Below are 20,209 nucleotides of genomic sequence, written 5' to 3' on the forward strand. Positions count from 1 at the left end.
ATTTTAAAATAGATTTTTCAAACTAAATTAATATAAATAAGGTGATAATATATAAATAAAGTAATAATATATAAATAAAATAATAATATATAAATAAAGTAATAATATATAAATATATATTTTTAAATATATAGAAAATAAAATAAAATAAAAATAATTAATATAAATAGAATAATATTTTTTAAATATTATTTTTTAAATATATAAAAAAAAAGTGAAATCAAAAACGGTTAGGGAGCCGTGGCTCTCCCTGTCCCATAATAGTTCCGTTCCTGCAGCTGATACAAACATCGTCGATGAATGGATATACATCCTTACCAATAGTTTAAACCTTGAAACAAACACTACCTAAAAGATACATTATTAATAATCGATGCAAGTTAAATAAATTTTACATAATATTTATATTTCCATTTAAAATTTCTTCAAAATAAGCTTTTCTCATTATAATGAATCATATTATATTTATAAATCTCCAAAAATAAAATTCTCACCGACTTTTAAAACTTTCATACAACATGTATATATTAAATCATACCCGTTACAAACACAAAATGGTTGATATATTTGTAATTGATACAAAATTCAATTCCTTAATTTAATCAATATTAGAATCAAGTGTATAATAAAATCAGCCAATTGACTATATCTATGATCACATGCGTTAAATCAGGCTCAAAAATTTACATCGTCACACCTTATTTATTAAGTTGTTACCAAAACAAAAAAAAATATTTTTATTTATTTGATATGGTAAATTCCTATGATTTACTAAGCACCAATAGCAACAAATTTTTAGCTCATCCCATCGTTATATATATATATATATATATATATATATATATATATATATATATATATTAATTAGCATATAAATAAAAGTAATGGTTTTTTAATTTTAGTATATTTGATATATTTGACATCCCAACATTTTCATATATTCATTTTGGCACTCTTAAGAAAGTTTTTCTTAAAGATCCACCACTATTATATTATAGAATTTTCCTTCAACTCTCGTCTTACTGCATTAATTCAAATATAAGTAGAATTTGAATATCTCTTTGGCAAAATCCAAATGCACAACCTATATATCCCACAACAGTATTTTTTAGTTTTTGGGAATAATTATATTTACAATTCATCACATGTTGTATCATCACATTATACACTTTCATTGACACATATACATCTAACTTTATTTAAATGTTACCATGCTAATAAATTACAATTAATTATCCATTACACTATAACAATATTTAAATTTAAATATAATACATCAACCAATTTTTAATGATAAGAAATATTTAAAGTTCCGGAAACATTCTCCTTGAGTAGACACTTGACTCGCCCAACCCAACAAATCACCAACGAATTAAGCATATATTGCAACTTGAATTAACCTCAATGAATTCAAGGCTTGAATATGGTGTGGAACTTAGTTACTAGCAAAATTATGTGAAAAAGTATGACATTGAAAGGATGGTGTTATGAGTGATGAACCATAAAATTTGCATAGAAGTCAAACATATTTTTAAGCAACTTACACTTGGGATTATTTACAAATTGAAAGCTAAAGGAGGAGCAATACGATCCTTTGAGGGTCTTAACGTGTTTGAATAACCGCCAAATTGATTCTAACCCAAAATCAAGGTAAAAAAAAAGTGAAAACAATTATCCATAATACTGGCTCTCGACGTAGAATTGAAATCGATTAATCCAAACAAAATAGACCGTCAGAGGGAAGAGATGCAGCACAATGTATTTCATCTTCAATGTATGAGGCACTTATTGGAAGAAGAGGAACAGAAGAAGGAAACGTGATAAAAAAGTTTATAAGACTGCACAAGGAGCTATGTTTACGCACTTCCAATCTATAGTCATACTTAGACGAATTCAGAAACTTGAATGTGTAGAAACAAACACTCGTGAGGGGTAATGCTTGAATAAAATTTATTATTCTCGCAATCTGAATTGATTTTCAAAATTTCAGATTTGCATAACAACTACACTATGAATCTCCTCGCATATCCCACCCCTTACCTACTCCCAATAACCCTAGCAACTCTAAAAATATGCACGGACTTCCCTTTGGAAGACACGTGGGTATTGAAACTAAAATACCAGGAAGAATTTCCAAAAGGCAGATCATCGAGATTCAGTCAGTAAAAAGCATACTTCAGCTCTTTGCCAGAAGTTAGCTCCATCAAGTCCAACTTTTGAATCTGATAGTGAAACAGTGAAATTTCACCAAGTGTCCACATATACCATGACCACCAATTGTGGTAGAGTTGCCGTTTCGTTTCTTGAAGACTTCACCATGGACATTTCTTGTGGGACTTGATAAAGTAACAATCATACATATCAATGCGATGATACATTTTGACCTTGTTCTATTATGGCGCGCAGGGCCATCTCAACATCAGCAAGTGGTTGCCCAACATAAAGTTGAAGCTGCCTCTTTTTCACCACTACCACTTTCTTGGCATGAGATAGTATTTCTTCATTCAGTTCCTGCAAATTATTAGTAGTGCACTTCAGGACAAGGTATGTATCAAACATGATTGTACAGTTTACTGCTAACTATAGGTTCATACAACTGGCGGCTAAATGATCAATTCCAATTTTCATATGCCCGGTTCAGGGTAGTAATGAGACATTTCAGTTATATGTTAGAACATGTAAGATCCTTACTTTAATTGACACTGGAACTGCATCAGCACTAAAAGACTCCAAATCTTCGAAAAATGATTGCAATAGAAAACAGAAGTTGTTGGCATCAACACGATCCTCAAAAGCAACAGTAAAGGAATCATCACTTTGGTCCTGTTCATTAGATGTGAGCATTATGCTATAGAAACCTTCTGATCCTTCCTTGGAATCTCTTCGCATGAGAATGACCTTCACAAATATAGATAGTGACTTTATAATCAGATGCAACTGGATACAAACAGGGACATGTATAAATGACTAAATGATGGCACAAGCAAACTTATACCAGTACCAAAAGAGTTTTACAGTGTATTTGCTTCCTACAACATCCAGGACAATGGCTTTGTCAAAGTTTTTAAGGATTAACTCATAAACTAATTGATATAAAAGAGAAAATTTTATAGGTTTCACAGACTTAACAATAATGAAGTTTCGAAGATTCATAATGATGAAGTGTAGGGTGTTACATAAAAAAATTAATATAGGAAGTTAGAACAGTTAACACAAACAATAGTGTTACCCATGAAATTAAAACACAAATAATGTTTATAATATAAACACAAATGATAAATATAATAGAGAATATAGTTCAGATTAGCATGATATATATAATGAATGAGTTAAAGTGCTGTTGTTTTAGAAGAACGTGATGAGTTTTCTCTCCCAAGATATGTCAATCAGTCTAGTGCAAAAAAGATTCACGAACTCATGAACACTAAATACTCCAATATATTTCAATTTAAAGCATGAATGAATTTTATACGTTCTAACTGTATGTTATTCCACCCTCGACGAGCTATTTACAAGAAAAACAGCAACCAATGTCACAATGTGCGGCATTGTTACCTAAACAAAATGATCACGTTAAAAACAATTTGTTCCATTCTCAGATTTTTGTATAACGTTATAAAACTTAACAGAGTTGGATAACAAACTCCAACGTGCAGGTATTGCTTCTACAAAATTTAGGATTAAAAAATTATGAAAAATATTGGTTGATTTACTTATTAAATTTTTATTTTAAATTTTATATTACAAGTATAAAAATATTTTCTAATATTGGGTAGACATATTATGCAAATGAAAAACAAGAAAACAAAAACAATTTTTCTTGCACTCACAAACACATAACGGAGGTTCAGCCACCACAAATCAGTCTCTGTATCTGCTTGCTTAACTTTGAGTTTGGTTCTGTTAGCTGGTGAATGTTTTTTAGTTAATCCATGTCTTGAATTGCCATTTACACTGTGCACATCATCCTTTTCAAAACTTATGCCTGTGTCCTGGTTTTCTTCCTCAAAACCCTGAGAATTTTGGGTACTCAAGTCTCTTGATTTTCTTGACTGTATCACTTCCATCGAAGATATCCCAGGAGCAGTCTCCCTGGCATCACCTAAAAACATCGAAGTTAACTCAAATTGTGCTACATTTATAATAAACCAACCTATATTTCACTGGCTTCTTCTTGGAACAAGTGAACAGCCAAAACCTAAAAAGAAAAATCTGTACATTCTTTGTTCTATTTATTTAAAATGCTAAATTATACAAAAGTCTTACTGACTTGTATACTAAAATTTGAACAGTGGCGCAAAAAGAAAAAAAAAAAAACATAGCCAACAATTCGGGAAAATAAAAGGTATTTCAAAATGTGTCACTCCATCAAGCTATGCAAGAAAAATGGAATGTAGTGTTTAAGTATTCAGATAAACCATAGATATGAAAAACCATTTAGAAATAAGTTATGAATTGAACACATTACCATTGTTAGTCCTTCTAGTTTTATTTCCATCGTTTGTCTTCATATCTGGTGTCTCTATCTTCTCTTTCAAATTCTTCACATCATTTTGAATCACTTTGAAAGCGTCATCAACAAATGTTCCCCTTTCTTCCGAAGGAACACTAGAAACACTCTTCTGCTTAGCAGCATCCTGATCATTCACTTGTTTATCTTCACGTAACATTGGGGCTTGGTCAGAAGCATCACTTCCATAATCTTGAGCTGTTTCCTCACCCGCTGAATCCCTCTTTATTGCATCAGAACCTTTCCAATTTCGGGTCCCCGGAAATCCCTTGGGAGATTTTGTAGCCTCAGCAGAAGGGCTTCTAAATTTATACTTCTTCTTAAACACCAATGCATCGTCTCCCTCATTCATATTCTTATTGACACCCCTATCCATTCCAGCAGCAGAATTCTCACTAGCATCCATCTGTAACGCTTTGGTAACATCCTTAGCCCTAACATTTATCTTATTTAACCTATTCTGCAGCTTTATCAATCGCTCACTAATCTCTTTCTCAATATCATCTCTACGACTAGAAACATCACCTTCATTGTCATCAGTTTCAACATCCTCATCCTCCACGTCCTCTTCCCCTTTCTTCTCCGATTCAATTCGCCGCGCTTCCTTCGCCATTAGCCTAATTTCCTCGATTTTCGCCTCCATTAAAAGTTGTTCCCCAGAAACACCATTAATCGGCAACGACACAGTCTTCCCATCCTCACTTTCCCTTCCATCAATCTCCAAATCTCCATATTGGCGGTTGTCCTTGTAATTCCCTGTAGCCCAAACGGCGTAAATCGTCTGTACCACCAGAATCCCCAGAAAATACAAAGCCCCGTATTTGAAGATATCTTTCACGGAAACCTTCTCAAAAACACCATTCTCCCTCGCGGCAACCTCAGAAACCAGTAACTCTTTCATATTTTCAGATTCCCCGGCGACGACTCCGGCGAGCGTCTCGTTGGAGGGAATCTCGACACTGAGGTTGTTGTTTTCTTGTGGAATGGCGACAGGATGTGGCGGCGTGGGCGAAGGTAGAACAGGGAGTGGGAGTGGGTAGGGTTTGGGTTGGGTTCTGAGAATTTTGGGTCGCAAATGGTTTTTCCTCTGCCGTTTTGAATAAACTGGAATACGACGAAGAGTTCGTCCGTTAGCGTGAGACGTCAGAAGAGACGAGAGTGCGTATTGCGCACTCGCCATTGGCACAAGGAAAGTGGAAGCTCCGTGAGATTTCGAAACCTCAGTGAGGATGCTTGTTGCTTAGGTCAGTTTCTTCCTCCATAAGAAGGAACAGGAGAAGAAGCTAAGCTCGCGTTCAGTTACAGTTAGTCTGCACCGTTGAAGAATTCACCGTAATAATCGTTCCTGGTCTGACCCTGACCCTGACCCCGAGTCCTTGCTGGGCCTGCTTTGGCCCAACTTATTACCCGCGTCTTTTGGGTTTGGCCCAACTTCTTTTTGTCTTCAAATATGTCCGAAAGGATAGGTTGTCGAAATCTCGGATTTTTGAATTTTGTATGAACAAGTCTCAATCCCGCACCGCATGGCTTCTTCAGACTCAAAGGGACTCTTCTTCTTCGCCAACTCTGTTCCTCTTCAAATTCGAGCTCCTCTTACCCTCGAAGACGATGATTCTGAAGCCGGCGTTTCAAGTAATGGCACACTTTCTCAATCTGATTACACCTCCCAAGGAGAACAAGAACAGGAAGAGCAAGAAGAAGAGTTTGTTGAAGTTGATGAGTGTGTGGAGCTATCTCCCATGCACGCCGCACCTTTGCATGTTACTCCCTTTGCTCATTTGTCTACTTTTAATGACGAAGAAGAGGAGGAAGAGGAGGAAGAAGAAGCAATAAGAGGGGACATGTTGAGTCTTGCGAGAGTGTCGGGGAACAATTTTGGTGCGCCCAGAATTGAGCTTCTGGACTCCGAAGAAGAAAATTACGAGCCTTCTGTTTTTGTAAACTCGTTACCGGTTAGTCAATCATTGCTAGCGAGTGATTTTGAATCTTTCACTGGTAGTGACGGCGAGGAACTGTATTTGGATGATGAGCAAGGTCAGGACCAAGTTCTTGGAATTAGGGTTGCTTGTGATGAATACTCGACTTCTAGTGCAACGCATTCAGATGTTATGTCGCAGCATTCACAAGACGAGCAATTTGGCTTGGCAAGAGTGGTGTTCGACGAATTGGGTGGGAGTGATAAGTTGATTGAGGCTGACGGTGTTGAGGACTGTCAAGATTATAGCAACAGCTTAATGCAGGAATGGGATATGAGTTTCAATGATCTACCAGAACATAATTCCCAAGTACATTGCATGGCGGGTGAACCTGTGTCTGAAGCTTTTGCGGAAAATGTTGAGTACAGTACACCAACTCAAACCACGGAAGCTAATGCAGATGGAGGTGTTGCTGCTGATCAAGTGAGTGACTGTGAGAATCTGGTAAGTATAACTACATCTGGGGTAAACTCAAATGCTGAATTCCACGATTCTTCTGCTGGTTTTGAATCCAATTATGGTGCTTTTGAGGGTAACAAAACTCTTACTGTTGAATCTTCTGAACATTTTTATCCTAAACTTCTTCAAGAATGTTTTCTGGAAAAGGATTTGTCTAAATCCATTTTAGGGGTTAATCAAGAAGATGAGCTGTTTTGTGATTACCGTTCACATCAAAATGCGGAAAAACCTGATGAAGAGGCCACAGTTGAATTAAACCCCGCATGTCAAGAATCAGAAAGTGAAAGTTGTGCTTCAGATGGACATGCAGGGTTGATGTCGGTTGCCCTTGAGCAGTTCAAGGAACAAATTTCAGCTCTCTCTATTCTTTTGGGTTCAAAAGGTTCTGGAAATGATCCTCAAGAAATACGAGTCATCAGGAGTTCACATGAAACGGTGAACTTACCCAAGGATGATGCAAAAGTCCGATTTATCTATGCTGATGGTGATGCTGAATCAGATGGCAGCTCAAGTACAGTCACCTCCACTGATGAATCGAGTGTGATCTTTCTGGAAGTTCCAGGTAGTCTCAGCTCCTTACCATATAGCAATGCTCGAACCGGTTTCCAGCAGAGCATAACTGAGAAAGAAAAGGAAAAAATTCAGAAGACGCAGGCCATAAGTGTGAAATTCTTGAGGCTTGTCCAGCGAGTAAATTTATCTCTTGAAGATTCCTTGGTTTCTAAAGTTTTGTATAGGTTGGTTGCAGATATTGAAAGGCGCTTGAATCAGGAATTTGTCATAAGATCAGCAAAAACATTAGCGAAGAAGTTTGAAGAAAATTGTTCGGATGATTTAGACTTCTCTTTGAACATTCTAGTTCTTGGGGAAAGTGGGGTGGGAAAGAGTGCAACCATAAATTCTATTTTTGGTGAAATGAAGGTTGTGACAAATGCATTTGAACCTGCCACAACATCTGTACAAGAGGTTTGTGGAACTATAGATGGAATCAAGATCAGAATCCTTGACACACCTGCTCTGAAGTCCTCTATGAAGGAGCAAGCTTACAACAGAAAGATGTTGTCATGTATAGAGAGATATATGAAAAAGTTTCCTCCAGATGTCATTCTTTATGTTGATCGAGCAGATTTTCAAACCAGAGATTTAAACGATTTACCGATAATAAGGTCAATCACAAGTTCTCTCGGTCCCTCAATATGGCAACATGCAATTCTTGCTCTGACACATGCTGCCTCTGTTCCTTTGGATGGATCATCAGGATCCCCTTTGAGCTATGAAGTATTTGTTGCTCAAAAATCCTATCTTTTTCAACAGTCAATTACTCAAGCCGTGCGTAATCTGTGTCAATTGAGTCCAAGTTTCATGTGTCCAGTGGCTCTTGTTGAAAACCATCCATTATGTGGAAAGAATATGTCAGGGGACTGTGTGCTTCCCAATGGACTTAGATGGAGAAGCCAATTATTAGCTTTGTGTTTCTCTCTGAAGATCCTATCTGAAGTGTCTTCTGTTTCAAGACCTCAAACGCTCTTCGATCATTGGAAGCACTTTTTCTTCCAGGACAATTCCCAGCCTCTGTGCCATGAAATTTCTTCGTTGTTGCAGTCTCCTGCTCATTTAAAATTTTCTGCCAATTGGAATTGACCTAGACATTCACTTGGCAATGATTTTGTTGAATATTAGATATGATAGCTGAATTCACGTCTCAGCTTTTCTGTGATGTCAATTCTCGGTAGTCATGCCACCACTGGAGGGTCAGAATGTTAGCATTATTAGCTTTGTTGCTGATTTTTCTGTTTCAAACCTTAGCTACTGAAAGTAATGCATTTTTAGAGGGGACTTACGCAGTAATAAACAACAGTGCCAATGCATTATAACTTGGTTTGCAATTCATGGTTAGAAAATTCCACGATTGTACTTCTTTTAAAAAAATGGAAGCATATATTCCCACATCTGAAGTGTTGAATTCAATGATTGTGTGATACTTTCAAATTTATCTTGAAGTGTTTAATGCTGTTTTGTAACCATTACCTGATTTTCTGGATTCCATGCAGATGTTATGCAATACAGCAAAACAGATAAAGTAGGATAATGATATTTTAACTCACTTTTTTTGACTTATTTTTAACCCACCACTTTTATCATCCTTAGATCATCACATCACATTATTAAAAAATATCAAAATAGATAATCTAATTGTGTGATACTTTCAAATTTATCTTGAAGTGTTTAATGCTGTTTTGTAACCATTACCTGATTTTCTGGATTCCATGCAGATGTTATGCAATACAGCAAAACAAATAAAGTAGGATAATGATATTTTAACTCACTTTTTTTGACTTATTTTTAACCCACCACTTTTATCATTCTTAGATCATCACATCACATTATTAAAAAATATCAAAATAGATAATCTAAGAGTGATAAAAATGGTAAATTAAAAAGTGGATAAAAAAATGGATTAAAGTATCATTATCCAAATAATAAGTACTTAAAAATGTATGAAGTTACATGCTTTAAAAAAGGCACTTCATGTCTTAAAAATAATGAAAAGTAATTAAAAAAGTATAAATAATCAAATCATCTCATTGATCACAAAGTCTATATGATTATTTATATATATATATATATATATGCGGTAGAAATAATTTTCAACTATAAGCAAAGTTGCATTATTTTTATGCGCCAAAGGAGAAACATTAATAAGGAAACATTTTATTGTCAATAAAGGAGTTAGTAATAGGAAGAAAACTAAATTCAATTTAAGTTAAGCACTCACTATCAAATTTAATATTAAAACTATTTTGTCTATAATATATTCAAATTTACGTGACATTATAGTATCACAAAAATAAAATAAAACAGTATCATCTTACCAATGCCACATCAGATATTTATTCGATGGCAATGACTAATATGAAAAAGGCAAACAAACCTAAAAATAGAATTACGAAAACCCTAACCCACGAACAAATACAACCCAGAAAATCCCGAACCCACTTACCTTGTTGATGATTAACTGGAAAATTGAAATGAAGAGTGCAATTGCAATCCAATGATGAAATGACAAGTATTATCTGCTTCCTCTGCAAATCTCAACTCAAGAAAGACGAAGATAAAGAAATTTTCCTAATTGCAAAATTTCTCCTAAATTAAAAAATTAACTTTAATTAGCCACCTGTACAGTACACGTAACACACCCTACTACAAACCTACCACCGGTACATGTTATGTTAATGAGGACTATTCTAAATATTCGGTCAAAATGAGGACCATTTTAGACATTATGTGAAAATGATGACCATCCACAACAAACACTACGAAAATGCAGACCAAAAAGGTATTTAAGCCTATTAAAAAAATATATTTAAAAAACTCAAAACGACTCCGAAAATCAACTAACTACACAAACCAAAAAAAAATAAAAGAAAAAACTACGTAGTTATAAAAAAATATAATTTATTTAACACCGACGAATACACGTGTAATTTTAATTCGTATAGTTAATTATATGTAATTTTCTTTTATAAAAAATGGAGTTAATCTAGTGTTTATTTAAAGTGTGGCGAGTAATGGTTTGATAATCCTAACACAAAACTCCGTGAATTTGCTGTGTTTTTATATTGAATTTTTTCATAGACAATCCGGTAAAATTAACTCTCGTTAAAAGCATATTTGTCATATATTTAAGGCAGTGGTTTATTATAATTTTATTTGAAGAGAATTTATCATGAAATTTACATATTAAAAAAATAAATAATATCGACAGCACTTTTGAGAGAACAAATTTTAAACAAGTTATCTACTCGTTTTGAGGAGTAGTAATAGACAATAGTTGTTGGCGAAAAGACGAACGCAAGAAAGAAATGGTAGTGAGTGTGGCTTAGGTTGGAGAATCCGAGTTATCCGAACGAAGAATGAATGAATGAATGAATCTTCGTTTCTTCCTCACTCAATTGAGTTGAGTTGAGTTCTTCCCATCATGTCTCTTCTCAAATCCCTCACTTCAAATTCCTCTGCTTTCAATTTCAAACCAACGCAATCCACCATGGCGCATTCCTCTCCTTACAAGGTATTTAATGCTCCTTCCTCGACGCTAACCACCATTTTTTCAACCCACTGTGCTGCGTTTCATAAATAACACCTTAAGTTTGACCTGCTGTTTACTATTTTTTCAATTCACACTTTGTCACAGTGGATTGATCGCCTTGTGTCCGTAAAAGATATATTCTTTTTCCGTTTAGCCAATGAAATCAAACTGCTCCTGTTAGTCACGCATTGAACGTGTACGGTGGCTTTTTTATCCTTCTAGCTCGAGATAGACGATGTGTTCGATGATTTGTCTGAGTGAGAATTCAAATTATTGTTTGCTTTTACCAGAGTGAAGTGCTTCAGAAACTTTCCCTTCATTGTTTTAAGTTCTCCTTAAAATCGTGGATTATGCTTGCGTTGGTGTTCTAGTCTTCCTGGGAACGCCGTTCGTCTCACAGTTGCAACAAAATAAAAAAATCTGCCCAAAAATATTTGTTGTTCCCAAGAATTATTGTTGACGTGCTTTTTTGCAAGTTTTTCAAAATGTGGTGGTGGATAAAATTAATAGGAATTCAAGAGTTTATCAAAAATATTAAAGTCTGAATTTGACAACTAATTCTCGATATGGTTTGATGGATTTCTCTCTCTCTGCTGCGGTAACCTGTATTACATCGGTGTGACATGCTTTTTTTAACATTCTCAGGTGCTATTACGAACAGCTTGTTCCTCTTCCAGGGGAACTAACTCTGTTGGCTTGTTTCATTCCCGAGGGATCTCATCAGTTAAAGTGGTATCTATCTCAAACGTATCATACTATTGTACTTATTCGAGGGACAATATATGTTCTTCAAAGCGAAGATCACGAGGGCCAGTGATGGCAGGAAAGAAAGCTTCGGAAGGTAGTCTATTTTCTATTTCACATTACTTTGTACTCCTTTTTTCTAATCCATTGCTGCTTGTCCTGTTTATTTCTTTAGGAATCAAGCAAGAAGATGGAAAATACAAGCACACTGTTGATCTTCCCAAGACAACATTTGGTATGAGAGCTAATTCTTCAGTAAGGGAGCCTGAAATTCAGAAAATTTGGGAAGAGAATCAAGTATTCAAGAAAGTTGTTGAGAAAAATAGCGGAGTAAGTTTTGGATTGTCCTCTCACCTGTTTAACTCCTAGCTATATGAAAGCATTAACCTATTCTAAATTACTTGATCAGGCAAATTTTATTCTTCATGATGGCCCTCCATATGCTAATGGTGATCTTCACATAGGGCATGCCTTAAATAAAATTTTGAAGGATATTATAAATCGATATAAGGTATGTTTTATTGCTATCGAAATGTAACATTTGAAGCATATTTTTTTGTTTTGATTATATCTAACACGTGCAACAATATATTAATCTCAAATAGGCACCAAGCACTGATATTTTGAGAATATTTTTTTTTGTCTGCAGGTTCTTCAAAATTATAAAGTTAATTTTATACCTGGATGGGATTGTCATGGTCTACCAATTGAATTAAAAGGCAAGTATTAATGTTAGTATAACTAGATGTGGTTAGTTCTCATACTATGTTGTATTCAAGAGTGTCTTGTGTTGATCCTTCCTTTTTGTGTTTGGCACACGTCAAAGTTGAATGACGTCTTATATGGAGTAGTTGCAGATGGAATTGTGTTATGCGTTTTATCAATAAATGCATTTGGAGCATTTGTTGGAAATTCTTTCTTTCTTCCATTATCTCATTATCAACTCTTACCTCAAAATTCTGGTGCATGTTTGCATCACTCTCTCCTCCCAACTTTCTCCCTTCCACTAACGCATATGACTCTCATCTGTATACACCTTTTTTCCAGTCTCTCTATTTCGTATTTCCTTTTTCTCTCTTCTGGACTTATCTTACCTATTATCTCCTATGAGCACAAAATCAAACATGGACACACCTAATGTCTAAAATATAGGATAAGTGCTAGTGTGAAAAAAGTGTTCGACTCCATGACACTTCTAAGTTGAGGTATGCATAATTAATCCTCTTGCGCATCTCTCTCTTTCTCATATCTCTCTCCCACACTTTTCTTATCCTTGTCTACTAGCAAATAATAGGATAAAAGTTTGCACTTCTATTAAAAATGAAAATTTACGATTATTTTTTTTGGTTAAACATTATCTTCGTTGTCACAAATTACGTTGAAATCAAAATACTTCATGGTTGTTTTGAATTACTTCAGTTTTGCAGTCACTGGATCAAAAGGCTAGAAGTGACCTCACACCGTTAAAGTTGAGAGCAAAGGCTACTAAATTTGCCAAAGAAACTGTTAAGAAACAGATGTCATCTTTTAAGGTCCTCTCTCTTTTCATTCTATTGTAATATTTTTTGTTTATTTATACACAATTAACAATTTCACATTTACTTTTTATTCTAATTAGTAAGGAAATTTTGTAACTTAAGCATGTTACTAATTGTTTACAGCGCTATGGAGTTTGGGCAGACTGGAATGATCCCTATCTCACTCTAGACCCCGAATATGAAGCAGCCCAGGTAGCTGGTACAGCCTTTCTCATTTACCCTGACATGCGTGTTAATCAAACATGATTTTAGCACTTCAATGTGTCTTATCATTGTATAATATATTTGTGAAAGCCTATGTCTTTACTTTCAGTTAGGAATGTTGTGCAAGCAAATAACCAAATAATTACTATATTTAACAAGAATGCTGTTTTTTGCTTTAGTTTTGTTGCTTTCTCTGGTGCTTGACTTCAAACTGTGCTACTGATTATTGTTATGCAACCCTCATAATTTGTTCTTATAATTTTTTAGATTGAAGTGTTTGGCCAGATGGCCTTGAAAGGCTATATATACAGAGGAAGAAAACCTGTTCACTGGAGTCCTTCATCACGAACAGCACTTGCTGAGGCTGAGTTGGAGGTATAATGATATACCATTATGTTATTCTTCTTAATATGAACCATAAATCCTAAATATTAATGCTTCCAATGTGTATAGTGTAGGTAGAACTTGCATAGTTTTATATATGTATACATACAAAGATCATATACATTTCTGTGTATGTCCATCCACATATACGCATGCAGTTTCTCTCTAAAATCTGATCTGATGGAGCTTAGAGTATTTACATTTCTACCTGTTTGATTTCTATGTAGTACCCTGAAAAGCATGTTTCAAGAAGCATATATGCCAATTTTAGAGTTGTGAGTGCTCCGTTAACATCAAGTTCCCTACTACAAGAATTTCCAAATTTGTGCTTGGCTGTATGGACCACAACTCCCTGGACTATTCCTGCCAATGCAGGTATGTTTCATATTTAGTCATATATTTCGTGTTAGTTTATTGTTTCTGGATGTCTTTTACAGTTCCTATGATTTTAGTGGTTTCCATTTCCCCATCTTGTACTTATTCCGTTCACAAAGTCTCAGTGATAAACAGAATTACATATTTTTCTTAATTTCTGTATCCATTGTTTTTTATAATGTTTAACTGAATCATTTGATATAATAGGCATACTACTTAACGTGCTGTAGTCAATGCAGGTTGTCCTTTTTCCAATATCTTGTATATGATTAATTCTTGCTAACTATTTGGCACATAAAAATATAGTGTATTATTTTTGGCCCAAAAATTGCTATCTCAAAGATTTAACTCATTTTTGTTCTTAAATGTTTTTTAATTTAACCGTCTTATGTCACTCCTTCTCTTCTTTACCTGCATTCTACTGTTCTACACTCAGCTGTTGCGGTGAATCCTAAGCTTGAATATGCTGTTGTTGAAATAAAGTCATTACTGGAGCCTGACCCTGCATCTGGTGGAAAAAAAAAGAAAGGGCTTGGGCTTGTTTTGGAGGATGAGAAGAAGCCATTTCTTATTGTGGCTTCAGAGCTTGTGCCAAGTTTAGAGGCAAAATGGGGTGTGAAGCTTGTTGTCAAGACAAAGCAATTGGGTTCAGAGTTGGAAAACTACAGGTTGTTGGAAGTATGCAAATTAATGATTACTTTCTCTTACGTCCTTTTTGATTTTGCTGTTATTTCCATAATATTTCATGTTAATAATTGTTTTACCTTTTACAATATTGGGGGAAGAAAACTTTACGCTGAGGGTATACATTGTTGTCTCAGGTATATCCATCCAGTAGATGATAGGGAATGTCCTGTTGTGATTGGTGGTGATTATATTACAACAGAAACAGGAACAGGACTGGTCCACACAGCTCCTGGACATGGTCAGGAGGATTACGTGACAGGCCAGAAATATGGACTACCCATATTTTCTCCAGTAGATGATGATGGAAAGTTCACTGAAGAAGCTGGGCAATTTAGTGGGCTTGATGTTCTTGGTGAAGGTAACACTGCTGTAGTAAAATACTTGGATGAACATCTCTCACTCATCATGGAAGAATCATATGGTTAGTTTGTTCTGCCCTAATCATAAGAATTCTGCAAATAACTATTGACTATATCATCGTCATTCCCCATCTTCTCTGATACAGAACACAAGTATCCATATGACTGGCGAACAAAAAAACCAACAATATTTAGAGCAACAGAGCAATGGTTTGCATCTGTGGAGGGATTTCGCCATGCTGCTATGGATGCTATTAACCATGTAAAATGGGTTCCACCTCAGGTATGCTGTTTTATTTTTCAAGTTTCTGTTGCTGTATGATATCATTTATTTGTAACATGTATTCTCTTAGAGATGTGCCACTTGTTGTGTTGCTGATATACTTGAATTCCTTAGGCAGAAAATAGAATTTCAGCAATGACTTCTTGCCGCTCAGACTGGTGCATATCACGACAAAGGACATGGGGTGTCCCCATTCCAGTATTTTATCATCTTCAGTCTAGAGAACCTCTTATGAATGAAGAGACAATTGATCATATAAAATGTAAGAGCCCAAATGTGGTAAATTTCTATTTTCTTAATTCTCAAGAGTATAAATTATCTGGTTAGTATTTTTTTGGTACATCTACCATCCCAAATGTTAATGGACAGCACAATGATTTATTCTACGTAGTTGAATGCAGTGGTAAATATTTAAAATTGTTTAATGGCTTGTGCTTATCTAAAAATGCTTGTTCTGTGGAGGTAATTAGATAGTGAAATTGATCTTTTATTTTAATTTGATGCTTTTTCAGCTATCATAGCCCAAAAGGGTGGTGACGCATGGTGGTACATGACAGTAGAGGATCTCCTTCCAAGTAAATATCGTGATAAGGCAGCAGAATATGAAAAGGGAACTGACACAATGGATGTATGGTTTGATTCAGGTACAATATTCTTGTCCAAGTAGTTCTTTTCCCTAAATGCATGGTTTCGTGTGTTTCTCAATCACTCCCATTTACACCTTTGTGTTCAGGGACTGTTCTACATGTTTAATTAATTTATTTTTTTCAGATCCACGCCCATAACTGGATTATCCAGTTATTTGTTGATGTTCCTTTTTCTTATTACTCTTTTGACCTCCGTCACATGAATTGAATCTAGGACCTTAATCCTTAATCCCTCACTCCCAACCCTCAGCTTCTTGAGCAATGCTGATGTTTCCTTTGGCATTTTACTTCTAACTTCAGGTTCCTCCTGGGCTGCAGTCTTGGGAAAAAGAGATTCCCTTAGTTATCCTGCAGACTTGTATCTTGAAGGAACAGATCAGCATCGAGGGTGGTTTCAAAGTTCTTTGTTAACAAGTGTAGCTACGAAAGGTAATAGGCTACTGGACTTATTTTATCATATTGATTATCTTTAAGACTTTTACTATTTGTCCCTCTTTTGGTTTTATCAGGAGTAATGTTTATCTCACACTGGTTAGGCAAATTAAAATAACTGATGTGTAATTAGGATAGCATGTTATTATGTGTGGTTTGTGCTGGCAGCGAATACTGTCTATAGGAGGCGTTTGTTTCTGAGATAGATGGTGTATTGTTGTAGTATGTATGGTTTTCTGTGTTCAGTAGTGTTCTTTTTTTCGTTTATCAACTAGTTTTCTATCCTTGATACCATATAATTGTCCTTCTTGTTTGATACAGGGAAGGCTCCATATTCAAGTGTTTTAACACATGGATTTGTATTGGATGAGAAAGGCTTAAAAATGAGCAAGTCATTGGGTAATGTTGTGGATCCACGTTTTGTGATTGAAGGAGGTAAAAATCAAAAGGTTAGTCATGTTGACTGGGCATCAAATAAATTAGTCTTGGAATTTTGTCAGACTATAATTTTCCTTTCCTTAAAGCTCCCCAAGCAAGGGTTTTTATCTGGTTTATTCACAGGAGGCACCTGCATATGGGGCTGATGTCCTCCGACTCTGGGTTTCTAGTGTAGATTATACAAGTGACGTGATGATTGGCCCTCAGATTCTTCGTCAAATGTCCGAGGTTTACCGAAAGTTGCGAGGAACTTTGAGATACCTCTTGGCAAATCTTCATGACTGGAAAGTAAGTTAAATTCTACTGAAGTTCAAGTTTTTTTCTCGATGGATACCTTCTCATTTTCTTTGTTTGTAGTTACCGCCTATTGTCACTTGCCTATCTCTTGTTTTTATATATTTGTTCCACTATGTCATCTCTGCTTATGTCTCATTGACAGACGGAATACGCTATCCAATACCATGAGCTTCCGAGGATTGATCAACATGCACTTTTTCAACTTGAAAATGTTGTAAAAAGCATTCAAGGGAATTATGAAAATTACCAGTTTTTTAAAATATTTCAGGTAATTTTTTATATCTTCACAAAACGTTCCTTTATGTGTAATGCGTGTTTATGCATAGGGTTCATCCCTTAAAGAGGGAAAAAAGGAAATAGAATTATAGGGATCCAGTGTCATAGACATAATAATATATTCTTGGAAAGTTGTGATATGGGAAGTCTTTTATATCGAACTTTTATTAAGCTTAAGCATATCATTTTGGTGGATTTTTTCCAACTGAATTGGTTGATTTTCAAAATTCACATTTATCTCCTCCATTGTGTCAGATTTTGCAGAGGTTTGTTATTGTTGACCTGTCAAATTTCTATTTTGATGTTGCCAAGGATCGACTTTATGTTGGGTAAGTTTCTCTGCTTTAGCGTCCTCTTTGAGCGTAATTAACATGCTCTTCCTTTATGGCATCAAGGAATAGAGGCCTGTTTTTCCTTAATTGTTTCTGTTCAATTCCATAACTCATCTCAATACGCTTAAAAATTTGCAGTGGATCAACAAGTTATACGAGGAAAAGCTGCCAAACAGTTCTTGCAGCTCATCTCCTTTCAATTGTGAGAATATTAGCACCAATATTACCCCATTTAGCCGAGGATGTGTGGCAGAATCTTCCTTTTCAGTATATAACTCAAGATGGTTCCATTGCTGAATATGTATTTGAATCAAGATGGCCCCTCTCAAATGAAACATGGCTTGCCCTCCCTGTAGAAGAAATTAATTTTTGGGAGAATATTCTTGAGGTACCCTTTATCTCAGATTTCAGGATAAGCTGATGCCATCTGAATCAATTTTTCCACGTGGTTCATGACAGAACAAAAAGATAGTCCTTTCTACCCATGAAAAAGATATGTTATAACATTAAGGATGGTAAATAAGAGCATGGCTACATAACCACCTTTAAATGATCAAAATACAAAAATAAGTCAACATTTTCTTTGTTTTACACAAAATAAATTCACGATGTCGATATGTTATCCACTATATAATCTCTGGTAATATACTCGTCTTGATATCATGCACACACCCACACAGAGAGAGAGGGAGATAAAGGAATTGCGTCACCAATTTCCTTGATCCAAGTAGTAATTGTGAAGTCTGAAACTACTGATTGATTTTTTCATTTTTATAGTGTAGTCCAGTTTCGGTAATTATTTCACTCTTTTACGAGGTTGGTTTTCCTAAATTTCAATTTCATATGTATAAGGATGTAAATGTGAAGTACAGATAATGAAAGAAAGTGTGAAATCTCTTTATACTTTATTATCTGTTTCATTCTGTTTGCTAAGCTGTACAATGAGGAAATCAATGACATCAGATATTTTATTTAAGTTGGTGCTTGTTTCTAAATCAAGACTTGTGTTGCCAGCTGAGAACAGAAGTGAATAGAGTTTTGGAAGTTGCTCGAACAGGTAAACTAATTGGGGCCAGTCTAGATGCAAAGGTTCATATCTATACATCTGAAGCCAGCCTGGCATCCCAATTACGCGAACTGTGTGCAGCCAAAAATGAAGCCGATACATTGCACCGTCTATTCATAACATCTCAGGTATGTATGTGGTTGAGTGATTTCTCTCTTAGTAACTAGTTGACTTGAAGATTAAGACGTTGGATTGGAACTATTAAAATCTTGCTTAGGGAGCATCAAATTATGATTCATATTTTGACATTGCAGTGGAATATATATCCTTGCCAATTGAGCCTGGATGCACAATAGAATAAATTGGATTATGTTGTAATTTGATTGACAATGTGCAGGCTGAGATTCTTCCATCATTGGACGATGAACATACTGTAAATATACCATACAGTGGTGAATGCCTAATTCAAGGGAAGAATAAAGTGTGGATTGGTATATCTCGCGCTGCGGGTTCTAAGTGTGAAAGATGCTGGAATTATTCACAGCAGGTTGGTTCATTTTTGGACCACCCTACTCTCTGCAGTCGCTGTTACGATGTGGTTGCTGTTCCGACACCCCCTCAGGTAGCAGCAGTCAGTTAAGATTTTAGAACCAAAGTTGTTTGAGTTCCAAAATGTCATTTTTTTTTTCTCACTACTTCACTGGTATATGCATTCAGTAAGTAAGTGTTGAATGCTGAGTTATTTATTTCAATTCAATGTCATTTTTGCTCACTACTCATATTGAATAAATAATTATTGTATGCCACTGAGCGCAACTACAGACATAATTCCATTTAAATTTTGACCTGTTTGTTTATGTTTGCCCGTACTTAGGTCAACAAAGTGGGAACAGCCCAAATAAACTATGGATTTAGATCGTGATTTTATAGAATTATGGTAAAAATTGATTTTGAAATAACCAAGTAGAACTGTGCATTTTTTAAGAACGTTTGTGTATTTCAAATAAAATTTGATTGTTTAATTGCTAAAATCTATAATAATATAGAAAATAATTCTTTCTTTTGTCATACACATTTCATATTTCTTTTTTATACTTAATTAGGTTTTAGAATTAATTGTTTTAAGAAAGATGAAAATAAATACCCAAAGACATTATGAATTATTTACATTTTTT

General features: G+C 35.1%; 3 protein-coding genes across 3 annotated transcripts; 2 read left to right on the plus strand and 1 right to left on the minus strand.

Moving 5' to 3' along the window:
* Positions 1–1,933: 1,933 nt before the first annotated feature.
* On the minus strand, positions 1,934–5,791 carry LOC114178320. The gene is made up of 4 exons (XM_028064152.1): positions 4,469–5,791; positions 3,831–4,102; positions 2,692–2,898; positions 1,934–2,511 (listed from the first exon to the last, which is right to left on the minus strand). The coding sequence occupies exons 1-4, from the start codon at positions 5,688–5,690 to the stop codon at positions 2,362–2,364; spliced, it is 1,851 nt and encodes a 616-aa protein (XP_027919953.1). The 5' UTR covers positions 5,691–5,791; the 3' UTR covers positions 1,934–2,361.
* Positions 5,792–6,033: 242 nt separating this feature from the next.
* On the plus strand, positions 6,034–8,586 carry LOC114175568 (translocase of chloroplast 159, chloroplastic). Its single transcript, XM_028060321.1, has one exon. The coding sequence runs from the start codon at positions 6,034–6,036 to the stop codon at positions 8,584–8,586; it is 2,553 nt and encodes an 850-aa protein (XP_027916122.1).
* A 2,145-nt stretch (positions 8,587–10,731) lies between these two features.
* LOC114178654 (isoleucine--tRNA ligase, chloroplastic/mitochondrial) lies at positions 10,732–19,889 on the plus strand. Its single transcript, XM_028064675.1, has 22 exons — positions 10,732–11,014; positions 11,678–11,873; positions 11,952–12,106; positions 12,186–12,287; positions 12,426–12,495; positions 13,196–13,308; positions 13,438–13,506; positions 13,786–13,893; positions 14,130–14,277; positions 14,714–14,945; positions 15,099–15,385; positions 15,470–15,606; positions 15,721–15,868; positions 16,119–16,250; positions 16,554–16,682; positions 17,007–17,134; positions 17,247–17,411; positions 17,563–17,688; positions 17,952–18,025; positions 18,167–18,416; positions 19,043–19,222; positions 19,432–19,889. Exons 1-22 carry the CDS (start codon positions 10,925–10,927, stop codon positions 19,672–19,674), a joined length of 3,282 nt encoding a protein of 1,093 aa, XP_027920476.1. The 5' UTR covers positions 10,732–10,924; the 3' UTR covers positions 19,675–19,889.
* Positions 19,890–20,209: the final 320 nt, after the last annotated feature.

The sequence above is a fragment of the Vigna unguiculata genome, chromosome 3, assembly GCF_004118075.2.
Source record: "Vigna unguiculata cultivar IT97K-499-35 chromosome 3, ASM411807v1, whole genome shotgun sequence".
In the NCBI taxonomy this organism is placed as follows: Eukaryota; Viridiplantae; Streptophyta; class Magnoliopsida; order Fabales; family Fabaceae; genus Vigna; species Vigna unguiculata.

Coding starts and splice junctions, on each gene's coding strand:
- LOC114178320 (XM_028064152.1), bottom strand. CDS start 5,690: ATGGCGAGTGCGCAATACGCACTCTCGTCTCTTCTGACGTCTCACGCT. Junction 2,899..3,830: donor TGAACCTCCGTTATGTGTTT/GTGAGTGCAAGA, acceptor ATATTTGTGAAG/GTCATTCTCATGCGAAGAGA. Junction 2,512..2,691: donor CAGTTCCAGTGTCAATTAAA/GTAAGGATCTTA, acceptor AATAATTTGCAG/GAACTGAATGAAGAAATACT.
- LOC114178654 (XM_028064675.1), top strand. CDS start 10,925: ATGTCTCTTCTCAAATCCCTCACTTCAAATTCCTCTGCTTTCAATTTC. Junction 11,015..11,677: donor CGCATTCCTCTCCTTACAAG/GTATTTAATGCT, acceptor TAACATTCTCAG/GTGCTATTACGAACAGCTTG. Junction 13,894..14,129: donor TTGCTGAGGCTGAGTTGGAG/GTATAATGATAT, acceptor ATTTCTATGTAG/TACCCTGAAAAGCATGTTTC.
- LOC114175568 (XM_028060321.1), top strand. CDS start 6,034: ATGGCTTCTTCAGACTCAAAGGGACTCTTCTTCTTCGCCAACTCTGTT.